This window comes from Sorex fumeus, unplaced genomic scaffold, assembly GCF_029834395.1.
Source record: "Sorex fumeus unplaced genomic scaffold, SorFum_2.1 ptg000007l, whole genome shotgun sequence".
NCBI lineage: Eukaryota > Metazoa > Chordata > Mammalia > Eulipotyphla > Soricidae > Sorex > Sorex fumeus.
In genome coordinates, this window is record NW_026606064.1 from 23,821,373 (window position 1) to 23,846,059 (window position 24,687).

Sequence of the window (24,687 nt, forward strand, 5' to 3'; positions counted from 1 at the left end):
CCAGTGCCCGGTTTAGGGGGCGGGGGCGGCGGCGCGACCCCCCCTTCCACCCCCCACCCCCCACCATCAACGACTTGCACTCGAACCCTCAGGTTTGCAGGCATCGTGCAAGTCGCACTGACTCCCGGAGCGCTCGGAGCTTAGCGATGTCGGCGAGCGCCAGCTCCAGGGCCTGGGCGCGGGGGGCCCAGCGCCGGGGAGAGGAGCTGGGACCCACCGGCGGAGCCGAAAACAAGTGTATTCATATTCAAACAAACGGACCAATTGCACCAGGCGGGGAGAGGGAGCATCCAATCGGCTGGCGCGAGGCTCCGGCGCTGCTTTGCATAAAGCAATATTTTGTGTGGGAGCGAGCGGTGCATTTGCATGTTGCGGAGTGATTAGTGGGTTTGAAAAGCGAACCGTGGCTCGGCCTCATTTCCCGCTCTGGTTCAGGCGCAGGAGGAAGTGTTTTGCTGGAGGATGATGACAGAGGTCAGGCTTCGCTAATGGGCCAGTGAGGAGCGGTGGAGGCGAGGCCGGGCGCCGGCACACACACATTAACACACTTGAGCCATCACCAATCAGCATAGGTGTGCTGGCTGCAGCCACTTCCCTCACCCACACTCTTTATCTCTCACTCTCCAGCCGCTGACAGCCCATTTTATTGTCAATCTCTGTCTCCTTCCCAGGGATCTGAGAATTGCTCTCACACACCAAACCAGCAGCGTCCGTGGAGAAAACTCTCGCCAGCAACTCCTTTAAAACACCATTTCAAACCGTTGTGGTCTTTAAGCAACTACTACAGCAAAAACAAAAACCAAATCAAAACCCTAACCAAACAAAACTCTTGACAGGAGCTTTCGCGAGAGAGGATGCCTCATAAAGGTGAGTCCGCTTCTTTCTTCTCGCTTCATTTTTATTGCGATATCCAGGCAGGTCTCCCCCCCTTCCACCCCACCCCCCCTTCCTTCTCCCAGATCGCCGGTCCCCTCCCCCACTGCAACGCCGGGAGAGTTGGGCCGGAGAAGTTTCCACGCAGGAGCCCAAACTTTCTACTTCCAGCGAAAGCCCGCGTCGGAGGGCGACTGCCAGCAAGCGGGAGCGGCGCAGGGCTCGGGGGGCGGGCGGCCGGCACCACCGCAGCGACAGCGCCAGCGCGGGCTGAGCTCGCAGGAAGAATCGAGGCTCCCAGCGCAGCCGCCGCCGCGGCTCCTGGCCACCGCGTCGCCAAAAGCTCCCGGAGGGCGGGAGAGGACGCAGCGATGCTCCGGTGCCCCCGGCCCGGGGACGGCCGCTGAGATCAGCCGCCTCGGGCGCTTTGTCCCTGCCTGCGGGCCCAGCGAGTGCGCAGAGAGCGGGCGCGCCGAAGGAGCCGGTTCGCCGCCCGCCCGCCCGCTCGCCCTCCGGCTTTGTGCCGAACTCGGCTCGGGCACGGAAGAGTTCGCAGGCACTCGAGCGCCGAGGGGCACCGTGCCCGCCACCAACGCCAGCAGAGTCGGCGGGCGAGGCAGCTCCACGGCCGCCGCCGGAGGCAGAGAGAAAGAGCGAGTGAGCGCGAGCCGGGGAGGAAGCCACCAGGCCAAGGCGGTCGGACGGAACGCGCGCTCCGAAGCAGCTGAGAGCCGAGAGGGAGAATTGTCAGCTTCCAGCCAGCCCCCAGACTCTTGTCCCCAACTTGAGCGCAGAGCTCGGAACTTGAAAACTCTCTGCTCCCCGGGCTTCTCCCAACCTTCGCCCCAGCTCTGCGGAAGCTGAGGTCTTCTTCTCCCGTCCTTCGGCTCCCAGCGCTCGGTGGGTATTTTTTCTTCTTTATCTCTGACAAAGCTGCATCCGATCCTGGCATTTCAACAAGTTTCGAGGTGAAAAGGTGGAGTGCCTTTAAAATATATATATATATATATCAAAATCAACTGATTTTTTTCCTTTGTGAAACCTGAAAAGAAATTAATATGAAAGCATTGCTCTGCTCATTCCTCTGATCACATCCTCTGCCAGCTAATTAGTCTGAGTAATTTGAGAGCTTTTCGAGATTCTGAGACCCCAGGAGGAAAAGTGTCTTTTCAAAGTTCATAAAGTTGTTGCCTCTTTCCTTGTGCCGATTTTCTCAGTCTCCCCTGCACCATAATAGACCTGAATTTTAGCAAGTGTAATTGGGGGGAAATGGAGTTGAATTTCAAGTGGAATTGCTTTCTTTTTCGAGTGCTAAAACCGGCTCTCCAGTCCGAAGTGATTTCTAGAAAGTTTAAAAACAAAGTGAACTGTGGTTTCTTTTTTTCTCTCATACTCCCCAAAACTCACTAAATCATTTTAGAGGTTTAACTCAAACTTGGGAATGTTTGAGGAAAAGGGTGTGAATGGGGCGGGAGGCAGGAGGGGAGGGGGGAGGTTGGCAGGAGCAGAAAATGAAATGAAAAAGCAAAGAGCTTGAAAGCCTGGTGAGTTTACGGGGAGGGGGGAGAAATAGTAATTGTTGGTGTTGACATTACAGTTTTTATAGCTGGTGACATTTGCAAATGTCTGAAGGCAATTTGATTAGTTGTTATCTTATTTGGCCCTAGAGAGTAAAACTTTGTCATCTTAATTGCTAATTACACTTAGGCTGGGGAACCAGGAGGGCGAAAGTGAGCTCCCCCCTTCGCTCCAGTTCAGGGGATGATTTTGAGAATTAAAGTAATTAGAACAGCAGTATCTGAAATCTAGGGCTTGTGTCAGGGATAGGAGAGAGGCAGTGGTCCAGTGGCTCAGGACTAAGGCCTGGGTGATTGCTAGGTGTCTAGAAAGACCTTCCCAGAGTGGCCTCCCTGAGCCGGTCAGGGCTGTACAAAGCCTGGGGCTGAGCTGGGGGGTTAGCCTCTCCGTGCTGAACTGCTTCCTGCTGTCAGTGTCCCTGGCTTCCCAGATTGCTTCTGCACTAAGTTAACGATTACTTAAGTAATTAGATAGCTTCTTAGTGGAGAGTGGGGTGGGAATGGAACACAACCCTAACTTGAAATACTTCCACCTTCCCAGTTGCTGCGAAAATTCATTGGCTGGGCCTTTCTGGAATCAGCTAGTGAAATCTTTTAATAGCTTCAAGAATGGGTGGCCTGGTATGGGGGCATTCAGTGGTGATTGAGTACAGTGTATGGAGAGGAGTTCGGGAAGTTTTCCCGGTTCAGGGGGAATTCCATTCCCGTACTCCCTGCAAGGACTTTGCAGTTTGAGTCCTACTTAGAAAGTGAGGGCACATTCTCTGGAGGCTGGGATTTCTGTCTATGGGGCTGGGTAATGAGTGAGAGACAGGAGGGACCCCTCAGGAAGGCAACTCATCTAGGGGTAACTTGGTAGCCTTTTGCATTTTGGCATTTACCAGGCCAGATTCAGAAGCTGAAGGGAAAAGTCCTCCTTGTAAGTTTGTTTTTATGGATTTAAACTGCCTCCTGGCTAGTTAATAAATTAAACCATGAATGGCTTGAAGAGAGGGGAAAATATGCTATTGGAATTCTTTGCTTATTGAAGGCAAAATTAATAATCAATTATGATTTGGCAAAGCAGGCCAAAAGGATGACCATTTTAGCATTTTATGAAACAAAAACACAGAGAAAAGATGCTTTGGCTATTTAATTATTTTACCTTTTTTTCTTTTTTGCAAATGTCTTGAATGGGCTCTTTATTGTAGCTCTCTCTTCCCAATTGAGCTCCCCACCGTGCCGTTGTATCTTTTTACAGCCCCTAACAACTCACACCAGTAACACAATTACTTCCAGATATTTATAACAAGAAATTACTTTTCTATACTTCTATACTCCCCCCCTCCCCAACCTACTTTTTAGGAGAATGCTGGGAGGTGGTAGAGAGGGGCACTGTGGAGAGACCTACACTAGGTCAAGACTTTTGAAGCGAGAAGTGTCCCTCTGTTCCCTTTGTGAGTTGGTGGGTTGTTGGTGCGTGTGGTTGGAAGCTGTGTTGCTGGTTAGGGAGACTCGGTTTTGCTCTTTGGGTTTGGGGAGAGCTGGAGAATAGAAGCCATTGTTTGCTGTCTGAAGGCTTTGTCGACCATGCTCACCCCCTCCGGTTCGTACTTTTTAAAGCATTGAGGCGAGGTAGACTGCGTGTGTCACAGTACAGTAAAAGGGGGAAGATCTAAACACCAAAGGAGAAGCTAATCACAATAAGGGGGGTTGGGAGGCTCACCACTTTCAGAAGGGCTAGGAGATGGGCCGAGAAGGGGGGTCTGGCTGGAAAACTTGGAAGGGGAGACTGAGGGATAAAGAGGTAACCAGAGAGTGGTTTTGTGAGAGCCTTGGGGAACTTAGGGGTGGTGAAAGTTCTTAAGGAAGAAGAGAACATGGCTCTGCATGTCTCCCAGTCCAGTGATCCCTGCTTGCACACTCAGGTGTCCTAAAGTTCCAGAGTCCTCTTCCTCTTACCTCTAAACTTTAGGTAGTTGCGTCCCTCCCACCCATTCTCTGCCTCACTTCCTTCTCTTGTTCTCTCCCTTGTCCTTTCTCATTTGCAAAATTGGCATCTTGGCTTGTTGGACCACCTGAACTCCCAAGTCAGTCTAGGGAAGTCACATCCAAAACGTAGACCCTCTGCAGAAGCAACCCCTGAAAAGGTTTGTTCTACTCTGAGATTTAGGGTTTTATGACAGTTTGAGCCCCGCCTGAGAAGCATCCCCTCTCCCCCACCCACAGCGAGTCTCAGAGCGCCATTGGGCCTTATACTTTTGAGCTACAGTGTGATCGACCTTTCTCTCTTGTTTTGTCTTAGGGGGAAGACTTTAACTAGGGGCGCGCAGATGTGTGAGACCCTTTATTGTAGGAGTGGACAGACATCCCAGATCTCAGGCAAGTTATACAGCAGCTGCTTTGCTTTGAGCCCTAAGAGAGCTCAAACAAAAGTTGCATTTCCAAATGCTACTGCACTGTAGTTCAAATGGAAGACCAAAAAAAAAAAAAAGTTAAAATCAAAATAGGGTCATCAACTCTCCAAATTGAAAAAAAAAGAAAATGGGTTCATTATCGAAGGACTTGGGAAAAACCGACTGGGAATATTGGAGTATTTTATTTGTCACCTAAAGGGGTTTGCATGCACTAGAGGGCAGAGGGATGACCAGGCGGCTGGGTGGATCAGTTCTTCCGAAGGGAGGATTCTCAAGTCCTGGGTCCAGGTCTTCTTGGTCCCGTGTGAGGCCTACCTGTCTCAGTGGCGTGGATATTAATGCCTGCATTTCTTGTTCACAGAGCCCCACAGCCGAGCCCCGAGGGATCCCGCGGCCCCCAGCCAGCGCCAGCATGCAGAACAGTAAGTGCTTCTAGTGTGGTTGGGGTTTCGGCTTGGGGACGCTGACCAGCGGCTCCGGGAGGGCCCGGAGGCTTGCAGTGCCTGCGCTGGCCAGGCCTCCGGGCGGGAGGGAAGCCAGCCAGCAGCTTCGGACCTGCTGCAGCTGTGCCCCTCTCAGCGGCCGCAACCCGAGAGGGAGGGACGTTTGTTCTGCTTTACTCCGTCCTGGAAGAACAGGGTCTGGCCCCTTCAGAACAGGCCACTTGAGTTGGCGAAGCTGCGGTAGAGAAACCCCATCCTCCCCCCCCCCCCCCACCAAATCCTGTAACTCACACCCCCTTCCCCGCCCCTGCCCGGGCTCTGACCCCAGAGAGAGGGGCTGAGCTGGGCAGGGCGGGGCGAGGCTTCTCTTGGCTGAACTAGGAGGAGGCCCCTTTGGGCTTAGCTAAGACTCCACCACCCGGGGAAGGGGGGAGGGGACTCCCCTCCCTCAGTCATTCTCAGGGCAACCCCTCCCCTCCCCACCCCGACCGGTGAGCAGGACACCCCCGGCCTTTGGCTGGCTGGATGGGTGGGTGGTGGTAAATTCACACCATGGGGGTGGTTCGTAAATTCACTGGGTGGTTACAGGATTTCCTAGGTGTGGGAAGGCATTGGGATGAGCCCCAAAGTTGGCGGTGCCTAGCCCGCCTTGGACGGCACGAGTGGCCCTAGAATGGGGCCGGCCCTTTGATTCCCGAACTCTTAGGCCTCCCATCCTCCCACTGCCCAAGTCCCTTGGGCCCCCAGCCCACCTTTCATACCGCCCATGGACACGACTGGTATGTGATCAGGCCATTCTGGACCTGGGCCTGGAAACCTAGCAGGTCCAGCGAACCTGGGTGGGGGCAGCACGCGCCTGGACACGGTTTCGGTCTTGGCTATCTTAGAAATGCGCGAAGACCTAAGTCTGGCAGCTTCTCGGCACATTTCAGAAGGGTCGAGCTCCGGGATTTAGGAAACCTCAAGCATAGCCGCCAGCTCCTGGCTTCTGCGGCCGGAGGGCGCGAAGCCCAGGACGAAGCGCAAAGGCGGCTTAGTGGCACCGATGCTGCCAGGCCCCGGGGCTGGGCACGAGCGTCTTTCTCCCTGGCTTGGCCCTCCGGGATGCCGGGTTCTTCCCGCAGGAACTCAGCATTCCGGGGCCTCAGCCTCTAGCCGGCCCGCCGGTGGGCCGGGCCGGGCCAAGAGCGCAGCGCCGAGTGAGTGCTGGCCGCTGCGGCCTGGCTGGCTGGCGGGCCCCGAGGGGCGCGGGGTCGCGGGCCGGCCCGCGGGGCTTTGTGCCGCTCGCTCCCGGGTGCCCGAGGCGCGGAGCATCCAAATTGACACCATATGTTTTCCTATTAGATGCTTCGCGGTCGAATTCTAGGCGCATAATCATCGCCACTGGGCGAGAGCGCCAGCCGTCCCAAGGGAAGGGACACAATGATTGAGGCTTAACCTCTGAAGGGGAACTTCGAGTCGCGCTGCCTCGCTGCCATTTCGATGCTGGCAGAGGCGACGACTCTGACGTCTCCCGGCGCGCGGTGGCGGTGGAGGTGGCGGCCTCGCGAATTTTTTTTTTTTTTTTTGCTATGGGGGTGTGGTGGAGGCTAGGTGGGAGGAGGAAGGTCTAGGCTGGCGCCACCTGGAGCGCCTTGGCTTTTGATGGAGCGGGGATGGAGGACCAGGTTGTGCGTGAAGTTTGCAAACTGTTTCTCAGCGTTTCTCTGAGCTTTGTCTTTCTTGGGGTGTTGGGGTGGGGTGGGGTGGGGGGGCTCGCTTCTTCTCAAGGGGAGACCTCATCTCCTGGGACCATAGATAGGTCTTGCAAGGCAAAGGTAGGTGAAAAGGAAATGCAGGAGCAGGCAGATGCCTGACAAGGCCTGGCTCTGTTGGAGGAAAGGATGTCCCTGCCTTGTCCCCACTTGCGATGGGCCCTGCCAGAGCCCAGATCCCCCAACGCCTGTCACTTCTCATCGAGTTGAGATCTGAACCCCCCTCTCTTTAGCGGGCGCCTCCTCCCCCATCCCCAGCCTCCGGCTACCCTGAAAACGTGGCTCCCCTCGAAGGGTAAACGAGTGCAGTTCAATCTCGTCTGAGTGATCTACAAATAGGGACGGAAAGGGTCGTTTTATCATGGTCCCGTTTGTCGTGACGATGCAATTTCCTGGAGCGGAGCACTGTCACAAAGTGACAAGGCTGCCACAAGCGCCCCGACTGATCTTTTCAATTAGCCTTCCATGCATGATCCGGAGCGACTTCCGCCTATTTCCAGAAATTAAGCTCAAACTTGACGTGCAGCTAGTTTTATTTTAAAGACAAATGTCAGAGAAGCTCATCATATTTTCCCCCCTCTTCTATATTTGGAGCTTATTTATTGCTAAGAAGCTCAGACTCCTGGAGTCAATTTATCAGGAGGCTACAAGGAGAAGCGAGGAGAGGCGAGGAGAGGCGAGAGCTGAGCTGGGTGCCGGCTTCTCCTGCAAGGACTGCTCTAGAGAGCCGGGGCTGCAGGTTGGAGATTTTTTTTTTTTTAAAGGAAGTGGGAATTGGCAGTTGACTTTATTTGTATGCCTGTGGTTTCTGGGGGAGGAAGCTCCAGAGAGTGCTAACTCTTGTAAGATCAGACAATGGGTGAGACTAGGAGATAATAAGATAGAAGGATGGAGGACATTGTAGTCTCTCTCTCTCTCTCTCTCTCTCTCTCTCTCTCTCTCTCTCTCTCTCTCTGTTTCCCCTTAACACCTAACCCTGACTATGGGAGGGCCAAGTTCAGCGGTGTAAGTAAAGGGAGCAACGGCCAGTGCAAATAGACTTCCAGCTCTCAACCCCACTGGGCATATGGGCCACTTTATGGTTGCAACTGCGGGCAAGGGCTCAGACCTTCATGCCTGCAGTAGAGGTGTTGAAACCCCGGTTGGGCTTCTTGTGGTTTGCTAGCTACAGAATTGGTCCTCTGGTTCTTCTCTACTCAACTCTCTTCTCTTCTCCTATTTAGTTTTCACTTTGAATCCCCTGGTGCTTGTGGGATGCCTCTGGCAGTTTGGGACATGACAACGAACATTTCGGACTCCAGTGCCGAGAGATCTGGGGTTTTGCTAGCACAGTGTCAATGAGGCAGAGACTTTGTAGATTCCACGGGGTTTCTGTGGACCCCACTGTGTGCCGTCGCGTTCAGAGGAGGATCTTCCAGAGGACGTTTTTGATAGCTGATTGTTTGCACCCTGTGGGTTCAGAGGCAGACTGGTGTGTTTTTGAAGAGGGACAGGGGTCTATGGGTATTGCGGGAGTGATGGCCGTATTGAGATGCAGTGTTTCTGCTCATTGCTATGTGGCAGTTTGTATGCTGCTTCTGCAACTTCAGTGGGAAGGAATATGGCTGTGTTTTGGGGCTGGGCTGCCTGGTGCCCTTCATGGCTGTGTGGGTCCTGTTGGAGTTTCCCCACCCACCCACCCATGGCATGGGTTGGCAGGGAGTTGAGGATGCATTGTGGTTGTTTCTCCTCTCTCTCCTTTCTTTTCACCTTCTTCCTCCCCCTCTTCTCTCTTTCCTTTTGCTCTTCCTCCTTTCCCTTCTCTCTCTTCTCCTCTGCTCTGCTCTCCTCTCCCTTTCCTCAGGTCACAGCGGAGTGAACCAGCTCGGTGGTGTCTTTGTCAACGGGCGGCCACTGCCGGACTCCACCCGGCAGAAGATCGTAGAACTAGCTCACAGCGGGGCCCGGCCGTGCGACATTTCCCGAATTCTGCAGGTGATCCTCCCGGGCGCCGCCCCACTCGCCACCCCTGAGGTCCTCCACTCTCAACGCCCTCTCTTCATTTCTTACTGCAAATGCTAATTATGGACCCTCCTCAGTCCCCCACCCCAGTCCTACCCTGCTCCCTGCCTTGCTGTCCCCTTTCCTTCTGCCATCCTTCCCTTTTTCTCTCAACTTGGGTCAGTGACATAAGCTAACTCATCTGCTTCAGGGAAAAAATGTGTGAGAATTTAATAAATAACACCTTTCTTTTTTCATTTGGTAAAAACATACATTGTTTAACAGTTTATGAACTATAACAAGCTGAGTTATCTAAACCAGCATAATTTTATTCCTTCTCCCTCATCCCATGGTTACCTGAAATATCTGTTTGTGTTCTTCATATTTGTGAAGAATATATATATATATGCTGAGAAAGATCAATGCAATTTATTCCCCCTGCCCACTTAATTCTCATTTACTCAATTGGGCATATTTTTAAAGAAAAAAAATAAGTTAATATTTCCATTTTCTTTTCCCTTTGTTCATGAAACTATAACCTTTAAGCAAGGTTAGCACAAAACAATCTGACTTCGTTTTGATGCATCTTCAGGCAGTGTTTAAGAGAACAGTTTTTTAAAGAACAAAAAGAAAACTTAGTATTTTTTAGTTCAAAATGTTTGAAAGTATCACCCTATTTGTAGTTTCTAGGGCTACAAATGTCATTTTAAGAAAGAAAACTCTCTACAGTAAGTTCTCATACCATTGAAGGTATATTTTTGTGTTATAGACCCATGCAGATGCAAAAGTCCAAGTGCTGGACAATCAAAACGTAAGCTTGTCATTGTTTAATGCATACTTAAACAATTTTATTTTTGTCTTGAAATTATTAATAATGTGGTTTTCTGTCCACTTCCCCTATGCAGGTGTCCAACGGATGTGTGAGTAAAATTCTGGGCAGGTATTACGAGACTGGCTCCATCAGACCCAGGGCAATCGGTGGTAGTAAACCGAGAGTAGCGACTCCAGAAGTTGTAAGCAAAATAGCCCAGTATAAGCGGGAGTGCCCGTCCATCTTTGCTTGGGAAATCCGAGACAGATTATTGTCCGAGGGGGTCTGTACCAACGATAACATACCAAGTGTAAGTTCACTGAGACCATTCCCCTCCATGACCTAAGCTCCATGCTCTCCTTTTACCATCTTTTACTTTACCTCCCCCTGCTTTCCTCTCTACTGAGGTCTCTCAGTCTCTATTTCCTAGCTGCTGCTTTGAAATCTCCTCGGTACCTGGGGGTGTAGAGAGGAAGTGTGGGGCTTTGTCCACCTCATTTGCATGTTGCAGAGTAGAGGGTGGAGGCACCCTGGGAAAGGCACTTGCTTCGAGAGAGAAAATGAAAATGAATGCCAGATCTCCAAATCTGCCTGCCTGAACCTCTCTCCAGGCATCAAATACCCACTTCTGTCCTAATATTAAAATGAAAGAAAGCTCTAAACCAAGGTTGCGTGTTTGGGGAGGTGGGGTGGGGTAAGTCATTGAACAAATGACTGTGAGTTAGGTGGCCAGAGATACTAAACAATGATAAAAGATCCCCCCTCCCCCACCCCCCCAACTCCAGTCTCTTACTTCTCTGTCCAACTTGAGTTTCTGTGTCCTAAGTGATGACTGGCTTGCTCTCCCACAAGGGCTCTGAAAACTCACCTACAGTCCCAGGATGACTGGGAGCCTTTTAATATGTTAAGAGGGATTCTTTAAGGGGTAGGTGTGCTGAGGTGGGGATTAAAGAAAGAGTGTCCACCTCTTCAGAAGACGCTACCATTTGATTTGATTTTGGTTTGATTTACAGGTGTCATCGATAAACAGAGTTCTTCGCAACCTGGCTAGCGAAAAGCAACAGATGGGCGCAGACGGCATGTATGATAAACTAAGGATGTTGAACGGACAGACAGGAAGCTGGGGCACCCGCCCTGGTTGGTATCCGGGAACATCGGTGCCAGGGCAACCTACGCAAGGTAAAACGCCGTGCACCCATCCCTGAGATTCGCTATATATGCAACTCTTTGCTCATCCTTTTATCTCCCAAACTTCTCCTTTTTCTGATTCCCGTAGTTGGAAATGTAGTGGAGAAGAGTCTTCAAAAGCCTTGAGACATAATGATTTGTGTTGTTTGCAGGTGGTGTTTATTGAACTATCTGGTTGTTCTGGGAATACGAGGCTTGTATGTCAGTACAAGTATGAGCATAATGGTGGGGGGGCGGTGAAGGAGAAGAGATGGGCAGGAGTAGATGTTTATCTGCAAGAGTTAGCTGTGTGGTGCCCTATTCAAATTTGCCATTAAAATGCATAGGGAGTCCCCTTGTAGAAGTGTGACAAGTTAACACACTGACAGACTGCGAGGTAAACATAATTGTATTATTTTGCTTTTTGCTGTAATTGACAAATTATGTGACTATGAGTAGGGTGCTGTTGAGGAGGGGGGCATCTGAGGTGGTGGTCGTCTCCGTAAAATATCCCCACCATTCCCCTTCTCTGTCGGTGGGGGGAGGGTGACTGGCTAGAGAGGTTTGTGGGGGACCCTATAAGCTGGAATTAGGGTTCCCTGAGCTGCTTTCTGGCTGGAGGAGAGATGGACTCTGGGCATACCAGGAGGAGAGAGTAGTGATGGAGGAATGAGGAGCAGGAGGGGGCAGGGTGGGATGGGCTATCTTTACCCTCTCCTCCTCTCTACCCTGAGGTATCTTGCTCAGGGTAGAGTAGGAAACAGTTTCCTCCCAAGATTAATCGGTATTTGTTGTCCTCATGACAAGGAGATAATATGCGGGATAATGGGATGTGGCATCTCACTCTTCAGAGCAAGAAGCAGCCCTGGGGCTCTGGACCCAGGGGCAGCAGTGCGGGACTCAGCCGGGGTTGCCCAGGCACCCCACACTTCTCTTGGACCTGCTTGGGGTGTCCTGCGCCTGCTCTGAGCCAGCTAGATAAGGGAAAAATCGGTAACAGTATGCGAAATATCTGGTACAAAGGATGCTTCTGTCACTCGCAAGAATTTGTTATGGGAACAATCCTGTCGCTCTGTAATTGCTCATTAGAGAACGTTTTGTTTCTCATTAAGGCGACATGAATAAGCGTCTAGTTGAAGGAGACAGCTGTAGAAATGTTCCACAAGAGACCTCTGGACACGATTCGGCACCAATTGCCAATTAGACATGTCAGTTTTAAGAGCAGGAAACAATATAGGACGGACACTGGGAAGATAGGGAGCAAAGCTCCGCTCAGAGGCTCAGAGCCTTTCAGTTCAACCGCTGGTCTAGGACAGACACGCAGGGTCGGGTTCCCTTGGGCGATCTTCCCGCAAGGTCCCCATTCTGTGACTTCCCGGGGTGCAGCCGAAGCACCGAGGAGGGCGCTGTCTCCAGGCCAGGGCCAGCGCGAGCGTCTGTGACGTTCCACCCGCCTCTACCTGACCTTAATAATGGTACACCTGCAGGTGTGTCTGAGGGAAGCCTCAACTTCAGACTGCCGCCCTGCCCGCTCCTCCGTCCCCTGCAATCTGAAGGGGCTGCTTCAAAAATATGGGGTTCAAGAGAGGGGGTGTCTGTGGTACAGAGGCAGAGTGCCAGGGGGGCTGCACCGGAACCTCTCCCTTGGCTCCAGGGCTCACATTAGGTGGGGCCTAGAGGTTGGGCACCCTCCATGCTCCCAGATTCCTGGAGCGGTAGCTTTGCCAATCGTACCGTTTCCTCACAAATGGGGAGTCAAGATTAGGGCCACCTGGTAGGAGAGAGTGTCAGCGCCAGACTCAGACCCAGTAGTTCAGGTAAGGGCGGGAGGTGGCGCTAGTTTGGGAGCTTTTAACTTTTAGGTTTAGGATTGGTAGACATTCTGGGCTCATTAAGTGCCAATTTACACCCCTCACCCAAAAAAGAGCCACCCCTCTCTTGTGCATTTGTTCAGGGGTTTCCTATCGCATGGGGAGGACAAGCAAGCTTCCAGCCCAGTGAACAGAGGCCCAGGGGAGGCGGCTATAGCAGGGCAGGGGTTGGTGACTGGGAATCCGCAGGCCTTTGGCACTAAGAAATCCCCCTCCCTCCTCCGACCTTCATTTCTTGCCCAGAAAGCTTTATTTTGGGGGGTGGGGGTGTCTTAAAGAGTCCATTACTCGAAAAGCATAAGGCGAGGTTAGGTCTCAGAGGGAGACAAATATGGTTTCCATCTGATCAATGCCACGCGGCAGTGAATAAAATCGTGGTGACGTGAGCTCACAATCACAGGAGACAACTCTATCCAGCCCCAATTCTCCAGCGATTTGGTGGTTTTAGGGATCACGGAGACACTTTTCTTGTCTCCTCCCGCCCTCCCCCCTCCCCAATAATACCCTGGCCCTCTATAGGATTTAGGCCGTCTCTTTTTCAACAGATGCTACAATGTTTTGATCCGCGCTCCAGAGCTGAAAAGGTGCCGCAACCGGGTTGCTATCTTTTCTTGCTTGTTTTCCGCCTCACTGATTAAGACACTAAGAAACTAAGGAATGATTTTATTTCCCAGCGTTTTTTTTTCCCTCTACCCCCAACCCCCCCACCCCCACCCCGCGCAGCCACCCCCCACTCCCCCTTCTCCTTCTTCCAGGAAACAAATCCTATCCCCAGCGTCAGATGGTGCTGGGGCTGGGATAATGGGAGGCGCGTTCACTCGCCTTCTCACGGATTAGGCTGGAAGGTGCTCCGCGCCCATTGAAGGCCCCTTCTTTGCTCCACTTGCTCGCTCGAGGGCGCCTTTTAAAGAAGATATCTTAATTGTCTGCCACTTAAGTTTATCATGGGGGGAATTTGAGATCCAATTTTTATTTTTTTATTTGGTTAAAAGCTCCAACGGTAGAATGTAAATCCACTAAGAAAATAATAATAAAAAAGGGGGGGGGGTTTGCCCAGTCTAAGGATGAGGGGGTGCTCTTTCTGTCACCGGCTGGTTGCAGACAGTTGTTCCTTCTAAAGCAGCAAACACACTTCCAACTCTCTGCAGGGACCTGATGGGGGCGGGGTGGGTAACACAGCAGCTTGGAGGTGCAGCTTCTCACCAGCTTCCTCTTAGTCCACTCTTCCCTCTCATCTCCCACCCCAAGGGTTTAAAAATCTTGAGGTCAAACCTCCTCATCCAGGTTCCAACCCAATTTACCGGCCCTGAGATGTCAGTTCTCAAGTCAGTGGAACCTGCAGGGGGGTGACATGGTGGGGGTGGGGAGAGAGAGAGAGGAGGCGGAATGAATAAGGGAGAGCAAATCTCCACGTTTTTAAAGTTAAGAAAATGTCAAAGAAGCAAACAAGAGCAGATAATACTAAGGGGGTGGGGTGGGTGGGGCAGGGGAATGTCTTCTGAGAACACCCAAGCAGTATTGTTGAATGGGTTGAGTCGAAAGTGCCAGAAAAGGGAGGGGGGGTGGGACCCTTGAAGGGCCCTGCGTGACCACTCCCGCTGACCACTGGACTGAGATGCATTGATGCACTGTGTGCGCTGGAAATCAAGGCATTCTGATGCGCACGAATTGTTGTTCGTGTTTAAAGAGATAACTGACCTTGTCTTTTAAATTGGCCTGGTCTTGTCTTTTAAATTGGCCTAAAAAGGGGATTTCTCAAGTATTCCAGGAATCAGAAATAAGGGAGCTTGGGTGGATGGGGATTCTTCATCCTCCCTTCCCCCCTCCACACCCAATCTCTGACGATCACTTTGAAAAATCACCTAGAAAACTGGTAGCAGTAAATTAGCATAGACACTTATGCCAACTTACATAAATTGAGGTGTTTTCTCCTCGGCTTAGTAACTACCCTTCTCTCCCCATCCTATGTGGCTATATAGCAGGACAACACAGGGTGGAGCCACAGCCTACAACACCTCTCCATTATCTTGCTTCTCTCCCCCACCTCCCAAAACTTCTTCCATCCTTTTGTTCAACTTGCTTCCCTCCATTCTCTTCTGTCCTTCTACCTCTCTGATCTTTGTCTTCTGGAAGCCCTATTTCCCTCTGTACCTCTCCCCTCCTCAACTCTCCTGTTCCTCATGAGCCCCCACTCTCCCTCCCAGTGTCTCTACCCCTCTTGTCCTCTTCCCCCTCCCTCATCCATGACCGCCCCTTCCCCCCATTCTGGCCCCCCATCTACCCTCATCCTCCCAGCCAAGCGCCCTAAATAGCATTGAGGCGCCTGCTCTTCGGACAGTGATTAATGAGAGCAGAGCAAAGGGGTTAACACACTTCACTGAAAAGTCTGTTGACTGGGCTTCTTGTAACACAATGTGGCCCGCTGCACGCCTCAAGAGAATCCTTTTGTTGTCCGCGCTCATTGTGGCCTCAAAATTCTGCCCACGAAAGTTTGCCAACGCTCCTGCCCCAGGAGTTTAATAGTTTCCCTTACTCACGGGGCATTGTGCAGCCCTGAAAAGCAGCCCCTCGCTATTCAAGTGTTGGTGGTCATCTCAATAGATCTCCAAGGGCCCATATGGTGGCCAGTGCTGATGAATCCGCCTGTTTAAATGGGGAAGAAAGTTGGGGTTTTAAAACATTTCAAAGTTCCTGAAAAGATCCCACTAGATCCTGTCACAATCCCCCGAACTCTTTGAAGGCATTGCCTATTGTCTCCTGGTTATAAATGATATTCCTGGCCAAGTCGATTCCCACCAAGGCGCCCCTAGAGGCCCCTTCCCCCACCAAGTGGCCAAGTTTCTAGTATGGAGGTGTGTGTGTGTATGGGGGGGAACAGACAGCCCCTGTTGGTGTCCCTCGGGGTTTCTGGATCCAAGACCCTGCTCGGTGGTCCTGGAGACCCAGTCACATCGAATTTTTCCCTTCAGCGGGGCTTTGGACTCCCAAGCCGGGCACAAGACTCAGCCGGCGAGCCCAAGAGCACATCCTGCCCTCCATGCAGCCAAGGAAAACAATAAAACTTTCCCCTGTTTAATGATAGAAATTACATTAAAAGTGGTGGAAATGCCCTAATTAAAAATGTACCACTTCAATGATATGCCAAGGATTCAGCTGCACCAGAGCATATTTAGCTAGTTAGTGAACTCTCTACTATTTCTTTTTTAAAATTACACGTTAAAAATTTAAAAGAAATCTTACTTTTCTCTGGTGCAACACATTACAAAGAATGGACAGTCCTTTTATCTAAATATAAAATTCCATTTTCAGCAATTATAGCCTGTTCTTGGTGATGATATAATTACAGCTGTGCTCGTAATAGGTGTCAAGGCAAAGCGCACTCATACAATAGTTGAATCAAACTGCAGAACAATGCGAGCACTTCTAAATTCACAACCTTTAAAATGAAATTGACTGTGCAGAATTCAAATAAAAACTAGATAAATATTTTTTTAAAAAGATTACAAGCTTGGTTTGGTTTCTTAATAGCATTTTCTACAAACCTATCAACATCTAATTGATTAGATAGGAATTACTGATTATAGATCAGCTGAAATCTTGAACATCACTCTTCTATTTCCCCAACACAGCCATAGGTAAATAAATTCTGTACGGAAAGAAAACTGCATGAGGCACTGGGGAGTGAAGGTTAGTTAATAAACATTTTATTGGAAACTTCACAGGTGCTTTTGTCAAAGAACTTCCATTTGTGCCTGTATTATACAATTTCATCTTGATAAAAACAAATGGTGATCAGGTGATACTTCACAAATGCTTTTTATTAAAGGAAGGTCAACACTTAGTTACTTAGGAAATGTTTTGGCTAGACTGTCAGAACGTATAGATCTTTTGGATCTTATGGCTATATCTAATCCCTTTGGATGCTCCAAGTTGTTCCAAATTTCTTTCACTGTCCTATTCTTTTTGTTCCAGATGGCTGCCAGCAACAGGAAGGAGGGGGGGAGAATACCAACTCCATCAGTTCCAACGGGGAAGATTCAGACGAGGCCCAAATGCGACTTCAGCTGAAGCGGAAGCTGCAAAGAAATAGAACATCCTTTACCCAAGAGCAAATTGAGGCCCTGGAGAAAGGTGATGGAGTTTTTCAAAGTAGAGAAGCAGTAAATCAAAGTAAATGCCACATCTTCAGTACAAAGAGCTAAATTTGGCCAGGGTCCTTTGCTTAGAGGGCTGAAAGGTTTTTTCTTTCTTTCTTTTTCCTTTTTTTTTCTTTTCTGGGCATATTTTCAGTTGGTGTGTGTTTTATTTCTTCTTTTTATATACCTGTAATTCAAAGACTGAAAGTCTGACTTCTCATAAGAGGAAAACCCCCCCATCTGTTTGCTTAATTCAGGTCACAGAAGGTCCTCAAATGTCATTCCACTGAAGAATTAGCTGGGTTGTGGTGGACAGTTCATCTGGATTCAGTCCGTGTGAATAGCAGATCTTTACAGGGAATTGGTTGGAGTGGGGAGGTGGGAACTAGCTTGATCTTGGTCTTGGATGATAATATTTTGTGTAGTTCTGGTACATGTAGAAACACTATTTATTCTTTCAGAGTTTGAGAGAACCCATTATCCAGATGTGTTTGCCCGCGAAAGACTAGCGGCCAAAATAGATCTACCAGAAGCAAGAATACAGGTATTCAGGCACTGTATGATTTCATGTCTTGTGCTTCAAATGATTGGTCTAGAAAGAGCTAAAGACAAAGGTGCTTCCAAGGAACACTGTACAAAAAGTAGCTGGTTCAGTCTGCTAAAATATTTTTTTGTGTGAGTGCACTTTTGTGTGTGTATGTTAGCGATAATAGTAGTAGTAATGTGTGTGTGTGTGTGTGTGTGTATGTGTGTGTGTGTGCGCGCGCGCGCGTGTGTGTGTGTGTGTGTGGGATAGTGGATGTACCAGGGTGGTAGGTTGGGATTGAGGACAGGGCTAACCTGTCCCATCTGATTTCTAGGTATGGTTTTCTAATCGAAGGGCCAAATGGAGAAGAGAAGAAAAACTAAGGAATCAGAGAAGACAGGCCAGCAACACACCTAGTCATATTCCTATCAGCAGTAGTTTTAGCACCAGTGTCTACCAGCCAATCCCACAGCCTACCACACCAGGTACTTTGTAGTATTAATCCGATGAGAAAAAAAGTGTTGAACCTGTTTTCCCTTGATTCTGATACTCACTACACCTGTCTGTCACCCTCTTCTCCTCCAGTTTCCTCCTTCACCTCTGGTTCCATGTTGGGCCGAACAGACACAGCCCTCACAAACACGTACAGTGCTCTGCCACCCATGCCCAGCTTCACCATGGCAAATAACCTGCCTATGCAAGTAAGTGAGGCTGCTGGTAGCTGTCTGCTCCGTGGGTGCTGCAGGAGGAGCAGTGAGGAAGGGTGGGAGATTGCAGACTTCATTGCCTTGTGTGCACCCTTGGAAGTCATTCTTGTTGCAGTGATTGGCTGGGCCAGTCAAATCTGAGGTGAAAACAGTCAACAGTGTTTTAGTTGATTGACTGATTGATTGATTCATGTCCTTAAAACACACACACACACACACACACAAAAACCCTCACCTGATGTTCAGTCAAATTTATCCACATTTTGCCCACAGAGATTGTTAGTTTGATTGTGTTAGATGGGGTTGGGGTAAATTTTGGGTACCAGTGTAATACACGCCTAATGCTTGGAGATAATATGCTATGTAGTCAATTGTAAGGGGTTAGTAAACATAAATATGGGTTTATTTTAATTTGTTCATATGAATGAACATCTAATCTGTATATGCATTTTGAACATTATGGGATAAACAAGTGATGAATGAAAAAAGATTGGAAATGGGATTCATATTTACAAAATGGGATATGCTTAATATAGAGGAAAAAATTTTTTTCCTGTATCTGACAATAAAAAAGCAAAGATGGTATTTGCTCAAAATTTAGTGTCTCTTTGCCATAAATCATGTGAAGAGTTTATGACCTTTTCATTGCCTGGAAATGTTGATGCTGTTTTCATGGTATGCTCTAGGACTCATACTATATTAACCCTTCTGATGGAAGCTGTATACAGCAGATGGGGTAGATCAGAACTTAAGAGCTAGATAATTTTTGATGGGGAGAATGGTCTTTTTTGCGGGGGGGGTTCTTCTCCAGTTGCTATCTCAGGACTGGTGTTTGTATAACAATTAGAGCTGCCCACGTGGGGTGAGATTGGCCAGCATGAGTCCCTTCTGGAAGCAGATCTAGGGTTGCACATATTCTTTCTTCTCTGCTGAGCATTTTTGGTTAGATTTCTAACCCAAATGATAGCAAAACAAATACTTCACAGTCTTCAGATTAAAACAGGAGTGGCTAGATAAGTAACTTCAGTAAGTTTATTTTTATTGCATCTGGATGTTAGTGGCCGTGTTAGTGCAATGGGTGCAAATTAGTGAATTAACGGTGTATTAGTTGTTACAACTGCCTTGGAACTTTCCAGAAGTCAGACTGCTTTGAGGAAGTGACTTTAGTAATCAGAATCAAATGCCTGCTTACCTCTTGCGTGTGTGTGTGTGTGTGTGTGTGTGTGTGTGTGTGTGTGTTGGGTAGAGGGAGGAGCGCTGTACTCAGGAGTATTCAGGGCTTACTCCTTGACTCTGTGCTCAGGGATCAGGGATCACTCCTGGCTCGGTGTTTAGGGAACCATCTGAGCTGACATCAAACCCAGGTTGGCCACGTGCAAAGCAAGTACCCTACCATCTCTACTGTCGCTCTGATCTGCTGCTTGCCTTTTAAACCTAATGTTACAGTGGTCTTCTGCCTCTAGGAAGGCCAGTGAGGGTCTGGTCCAGTTTTCTAAATTGAAACACATGCCTCACATATGCCCAACCTGGGTTTGGTTCCTGGCACCACATGTTCTTGCAAAATTGCCAGGGACAACCCTGGATGTCCTCTGCTCCTCTGGGGGTGGCCTGGGTATCTCAGTACCATAATGCCAGAGCAGCATTGCAAACCCAGACCCTTGCATGGAATTGTCAGCTTAGTTTGCTGAGAAACACCAGTTGGTCCTCCGGGTCTCCTATGCACTGCTTAGCAGCTCTTCTCCCCTGCAAAAAAATATACTCACTAAACACAAAGAAAATCAAAACTATTAGTCATTCAAGTACTCAGACTACTCTCTGAGATTCAGACTTAGTAGGTGCTGGCTTTTCTATTCACCAATTCATTCTCTGATCAAGAGTTTTGTGAAAGGTTGGAGCCTTCCTGATCCTTCTACTGTGTCACTCTCTCTAAAAATATGGATTTGGAATGTTCACCACTTCTCTATAGGAGCAGGGCTATACCATAGTACTAATACAGCCTTTGTTTCCAACATTAGACCTCTATGAACTCATGCATCCCCAGTTCAATGACCTAGCCTGAGAGCTCATGAAGGGCTTTGTTCTAGTCCCTTGAATTTCTTGTTAAATTAGGAGAAAGGCTGATCTTAACTCCATATTTCCAAGTACTTAGGGAGAGCCACACAACTTTATGGATAACATCAATCCTTGGGCTTATGGGGTTTGTAAGAGGGTTACAGCTTTAGGATGGATTCGGACCACTTTAAGCTGAGCTCATTATAGATCTGCCTTTTCAAAGAACCTTGAATCACATGAGTCCAAGGTCCTTAAGCCAAATTAATTTTTTTAGTGGTGCTGGGTAAGGATACATTTGTTCTCAGTGGTGGTTGAAGGACCATGTGGCACTGATGATCAAATATGGGGCTCCCGAATACCAATTGTATTAACGCCAGCTTTTGGGGCCATGCACCTGGCCTCTTAAAACTAAACTTTTCACACTGTTCTCTGCCCCAAAATTTGAGATATAGATTTGAGGGTCACTGGATGCCCAAAACAAAGGAGGCTTGTATAGGAGGCATGACATGAAAATCCTCATGCTACAGGCTCTCTAGATAGATGTCAAGATGAAAATGAAAAAAAAATTCTATTACTTTTTGGGATAGTAAAAACCATCTAGATGGACAGTTGTCTTAACTTATAGTATTTAAAAAATTTTATATTAAAACTCCACCACCACCCCTTAGACACTCTCCACTATGAACTCATGAGCACTTTAGAAGTGCAGTACATAGGTGGCTGGACTCTTGACAGTGGCCAGTGCAAGGAATGGTCAGACATATAACCTTAGAGCTATCAGACAGATTTCAAGTATTTTCCCTACTAGCATCATTAATGGTCAGATGTGCTGGCAGAGTTCCTGTTGGGAAGGAACCTGGGGGTTTGTTTGTGTGATGTGTTTTTCTCAGTAACCACGTTTGTCTTTCTCCCCTCAGCCTCCAGTCCCCAGTCAGACCTCCTCATACTCCTGCATGCTGCCCACCAGCCCTTCGGTGAATGGGCGGAGTTATGACACCTACACCCCCCCACATATGCAGACACACATGAATAGTCAGCCAATGGGCACCTCGGGCACCACCTCCACAGGTGAGTCACTGCTTCCCACAGGCTGCATTCCAGGGGCTTGCTCACCTTCTTTGGCCAGGTCACACCCTTCTAGTTCAAGAACTTCCTGACTTTTGTGACAGGGCTGCAATCTCTTTGCTGCCTGCTTCTCTGAAAAAGCAAATTCAGTCAAGCTACTTAGCTACTTGACATCTTAGATACAGAACGGAAAAAAACCTTTTTTCCCCCTGAATTTAATCAACCCAGAAGTTATATGTGACAAGGCCTGAGACTATGAAATTTTTATCGGGACACAATTTTTATAGTGCCACAGGGAACTTGTCAGGCTCTGCTGTGCGGGCGGGATACTCTCATTAGTTTACTGGACTTTCCGAGAGGGACAGAGGAATTGAATCCGGGTTGGCCTCATGCAAGGCAAACGCCCTACCTGCTGTGGTATCACTCCAGCCCATGAAATTTTTCAGAAAGATTATTAGCCAGAGCTAACTGGTGAGATGCTTGGGGGCAACACCCTGAGCTGCATGAGGGCACTTATTGGAATACCTCCATTGACTTGTTTCTCAGTGCCTTTCACTGCAACTGAAGAAGTATCATATTGGATCATTGTATTGTGGAAGTTCCAAGCATGTTTTTAATTTTCTTGTAGGTGGGTGTACTTGGGATTCAATAGGTATGTGTAAATAAATATTTTATCTGGTTTCTGAATATTCTACTTTTCTTTCCAATTCTGTTATTTGTTTTGGGGGCCACACCCGACCGTGGTCGGGGGCTGCTCCCAAATCTGTGCTTGGGTATCTCTTCCGTAGTGCCAGACAATGCAGAGGTCAAACCTGGGCCTCTTGCATGCAAAGCATGTGTTCAGCCTTTTGAGCCATCCCTTGAAAGTATATTAAAAATATATATAAATTCAGACTTTGTGCTTGTCTCTTAAGGAAAGATTGACATGTCTATTTTTTCATTCATTTCTAGGACTCATTTCTCCTGGTGTGTCAGTTCCTGTTCAAGTTCCTGGAAGTGAACCTGATATGTCTCAATATTGGCCAAGATTACAGTAAAAGTATTTCAGAAAGGATATATTGTTTCAATTCGGTCAGTGACTCTGGACACAACAGTTGGTCATTCAGGAAGGAAAGAAAAATGACTGTTAGAAGCACTTCAGTTCTGAAATTGTGTCCTGTATTGTACCACTGGGGAATGGACTTGAAACATGGACCTTTGCATACAGAAGGCACGAAATCAGTTGGAACAAATCTTCATTTTGGTATCCAAACTTTTATTCATTTTGGTGTATTATTTGTAAATGGGCATTTGTATGTTATATGAAAAAAAAAGAACAATGTAGACTGGATGGATGTTTGAACTGTGTTGGTCATGAAGTTGTTAAAAAATAAGGAAATCTTGATCAACAATTTGCCATGAATTTAAAGAGTTTTATCACGATATATCAAATACTTCTACCCATCTGTTCATAGTTTATGGACTGATGTTCCAAGTTTGTATCATTCTTTTGCATATAATTAAACCTGGAACAACATGCACTAGATTTTATGTAAGAAATATCTGTTGGTTTTCCAAAGGTTGTTAACAGATGAAGTTTATGTGCAAAAAAAAAGGTAAGATATAAATTCAAGGAAGGAAAAAGTTGATAGCTAAAAGGTAGAGTGTGTCTTCGATATAATCCAATTTGTTTTATGTCAAAATGTAAGTATTTGTCTTCCCTAGAAATCCTCAGAATGATTTCTATAATAAAGTTAATTTCATTTATATTTGACAAGAATACTCTATAGATGTTTTATACACATTTTCATGCAATCATACGTTTCTTTTTTTGGCCAGCAAAAGTTAATTGTTCTTAGATATAGTTGTATTACTGTTCACAGTCCAATCATTATGTGCATCTAGAATTCATTCCTAATCAATTAAAAGTGCTTGCAAGAGTTTTAAACTTAAGTGTTTTGAAGTTGTTCACAAATACATATCAGAATTAACCATTGTTGATTGTAAAAACCATGCCAAAGCCTTTGTATTTCCTTTATTATACTATTTTCTTTTTAACCTAATAGTGTGGTGTTACAAATTTTGTTACCATATTAGAATAACATTCTAAATAATGGCTGATCACACATACTCTATTTGAAATCCTGACAATCCTAAAAGAAACAATTCTTATACATAAACAGAAAACAGAATGCACTCAAAAAACATTCCACTTAAATCCGTGTGCAAATTCGTGTCCACAAAAACCTAGCCCCTATCTACAAAACAGTAATGTTTCTCAGTTAGCTATTTAACTCAAAAGCCCAAAGTCTAGAAATAATTTAAAAATGCAACAAGCTATTAACTAGGAATTGTCTTTTGAATTAAGGCTGGCATTTTCAATCTGGGCAGATTACCATTGTCAGCCTATTTCAACAGTGATTTCACTGAAGTATATTCAAAAGTAGATTTCTTAGACAAGACTCTCTGAAAGCTGTTGCCTTTCTCAAATAGGCCCCTCTCCCTTTTCTGTCTCCCTCCCCTTTTGCACAAGAGGCATCATTTCCCATTGAACCACTACAGCTGTTCCCATTTGAATCTCGCTTTCTGTGGGGTTGTGGATGGTTGGAGGGTGGAGGGGGGATGTTGCATGTCAAGGAATAATGAGCACAGACACATCAACAGACAACAACAAAGCGGACTGTGACTGGCCGGTGGGAGTTAAAGGCCTTCAGTCATTGGCAGCTTAAGCCAAACATTCCCAAATCTATGAAGCAGGGCTCATTGTCGGTCAGTTGTTATTTGTAGTGAAGCACAGATCTGATCATGTTTAAAGTGGCGGCACGCAGGGCAGGAGTGCTTGAGCCCAAGCAAAGGATGGGGAGAAAAATAAGCCTTTGTTGGGTGAAAGAGGCCTGCCTGACACTTTTATTTTTGTCTGTTCTGCCCATCATATAAGTCAACATAGATAAGTTTTCTTTGGCCAACTTTAGTTAAAGGCTGAGAGTCCTGACAGTTCAGAGTAAATGCTTGCATGGCGTGACAAAGACACACTTCACTAAATTATTCTTTGCTCTTTGTGATTTATTAATTTTTAACATCTTCTAAGTCAGATAACCAAGACTGTATAAATTGAGGCCTTAGAAATAACTGAGTGCAATGTCTAGTGAAGGAGTTACTGGTGAACAGAGAATAGATTCATCCCTCAGGCATGTTAGAGATGAATACTTTTATTTCACCCTGACTTGCCGCCCATTTGGAGACACTTCCCTAGGAGTATCAGTTTTTATGTGATACACATCATTTTGTTTCCTGTTGGTCTGCACTGCATGCTTGCACACTTCTGCAGTGACACATGCACATACGTGCAC

At 47.7% G+C, this 24,687-nt stretch overlaps 1 protein-coding gene across 8 annotated transcripts; it reads left to right on the forward strand.

Annotated features, from left to right (window-relative positions):
- The first annotated feature begins 1,643 nt into the window (after nt 1-1,643).
- PAX6 (paired box 6) lies at nt 1,644-23,102 on the forward strand. 8 transcript variants are annotated; one of them, XM_056132651.1, is made up of 13 exons: nt 1,644-1,773; nt 5,208-5,268; nt 8,887-9,017; nt 9,793-9,834; nt 9,929-10,144; nt 10,848-11,013; nt 16,845-17,003; nt 17,470-17,552; nt 17,869-18,019; nt 18,120-18,235; nt 21,211-21,361; nt 21,987-22,010; nt 22,310-23,102. In XM_056132651.1, exons 2-13 carry the CDS (start codon nt 5,259-5,261, stop codon nt 22,393-22,395), a joined length of 1,335 nt encoding a protein of 444 aa, XP_055988626.1. In that variant the 5' UTR covers nt 1,644-1,773; nt 5,208-5,258; the 3' UTR covers nt 22,396-23,102. The 8 variants fall into 8 exon arrangements, with proteins under 8 accessions (XP_055988626.1, XP_055988630.1, XP_055988627.1 ...); XM_056132655.1 differs by having other exon boundaries at nt 9,929-9,943; XM_056132652.1 differs by lacking the exon at nt 21,987-22,010.
- The last annotated feature ends 1,585 nt before the right edge of the window (nt 23,103-24,687 follow it).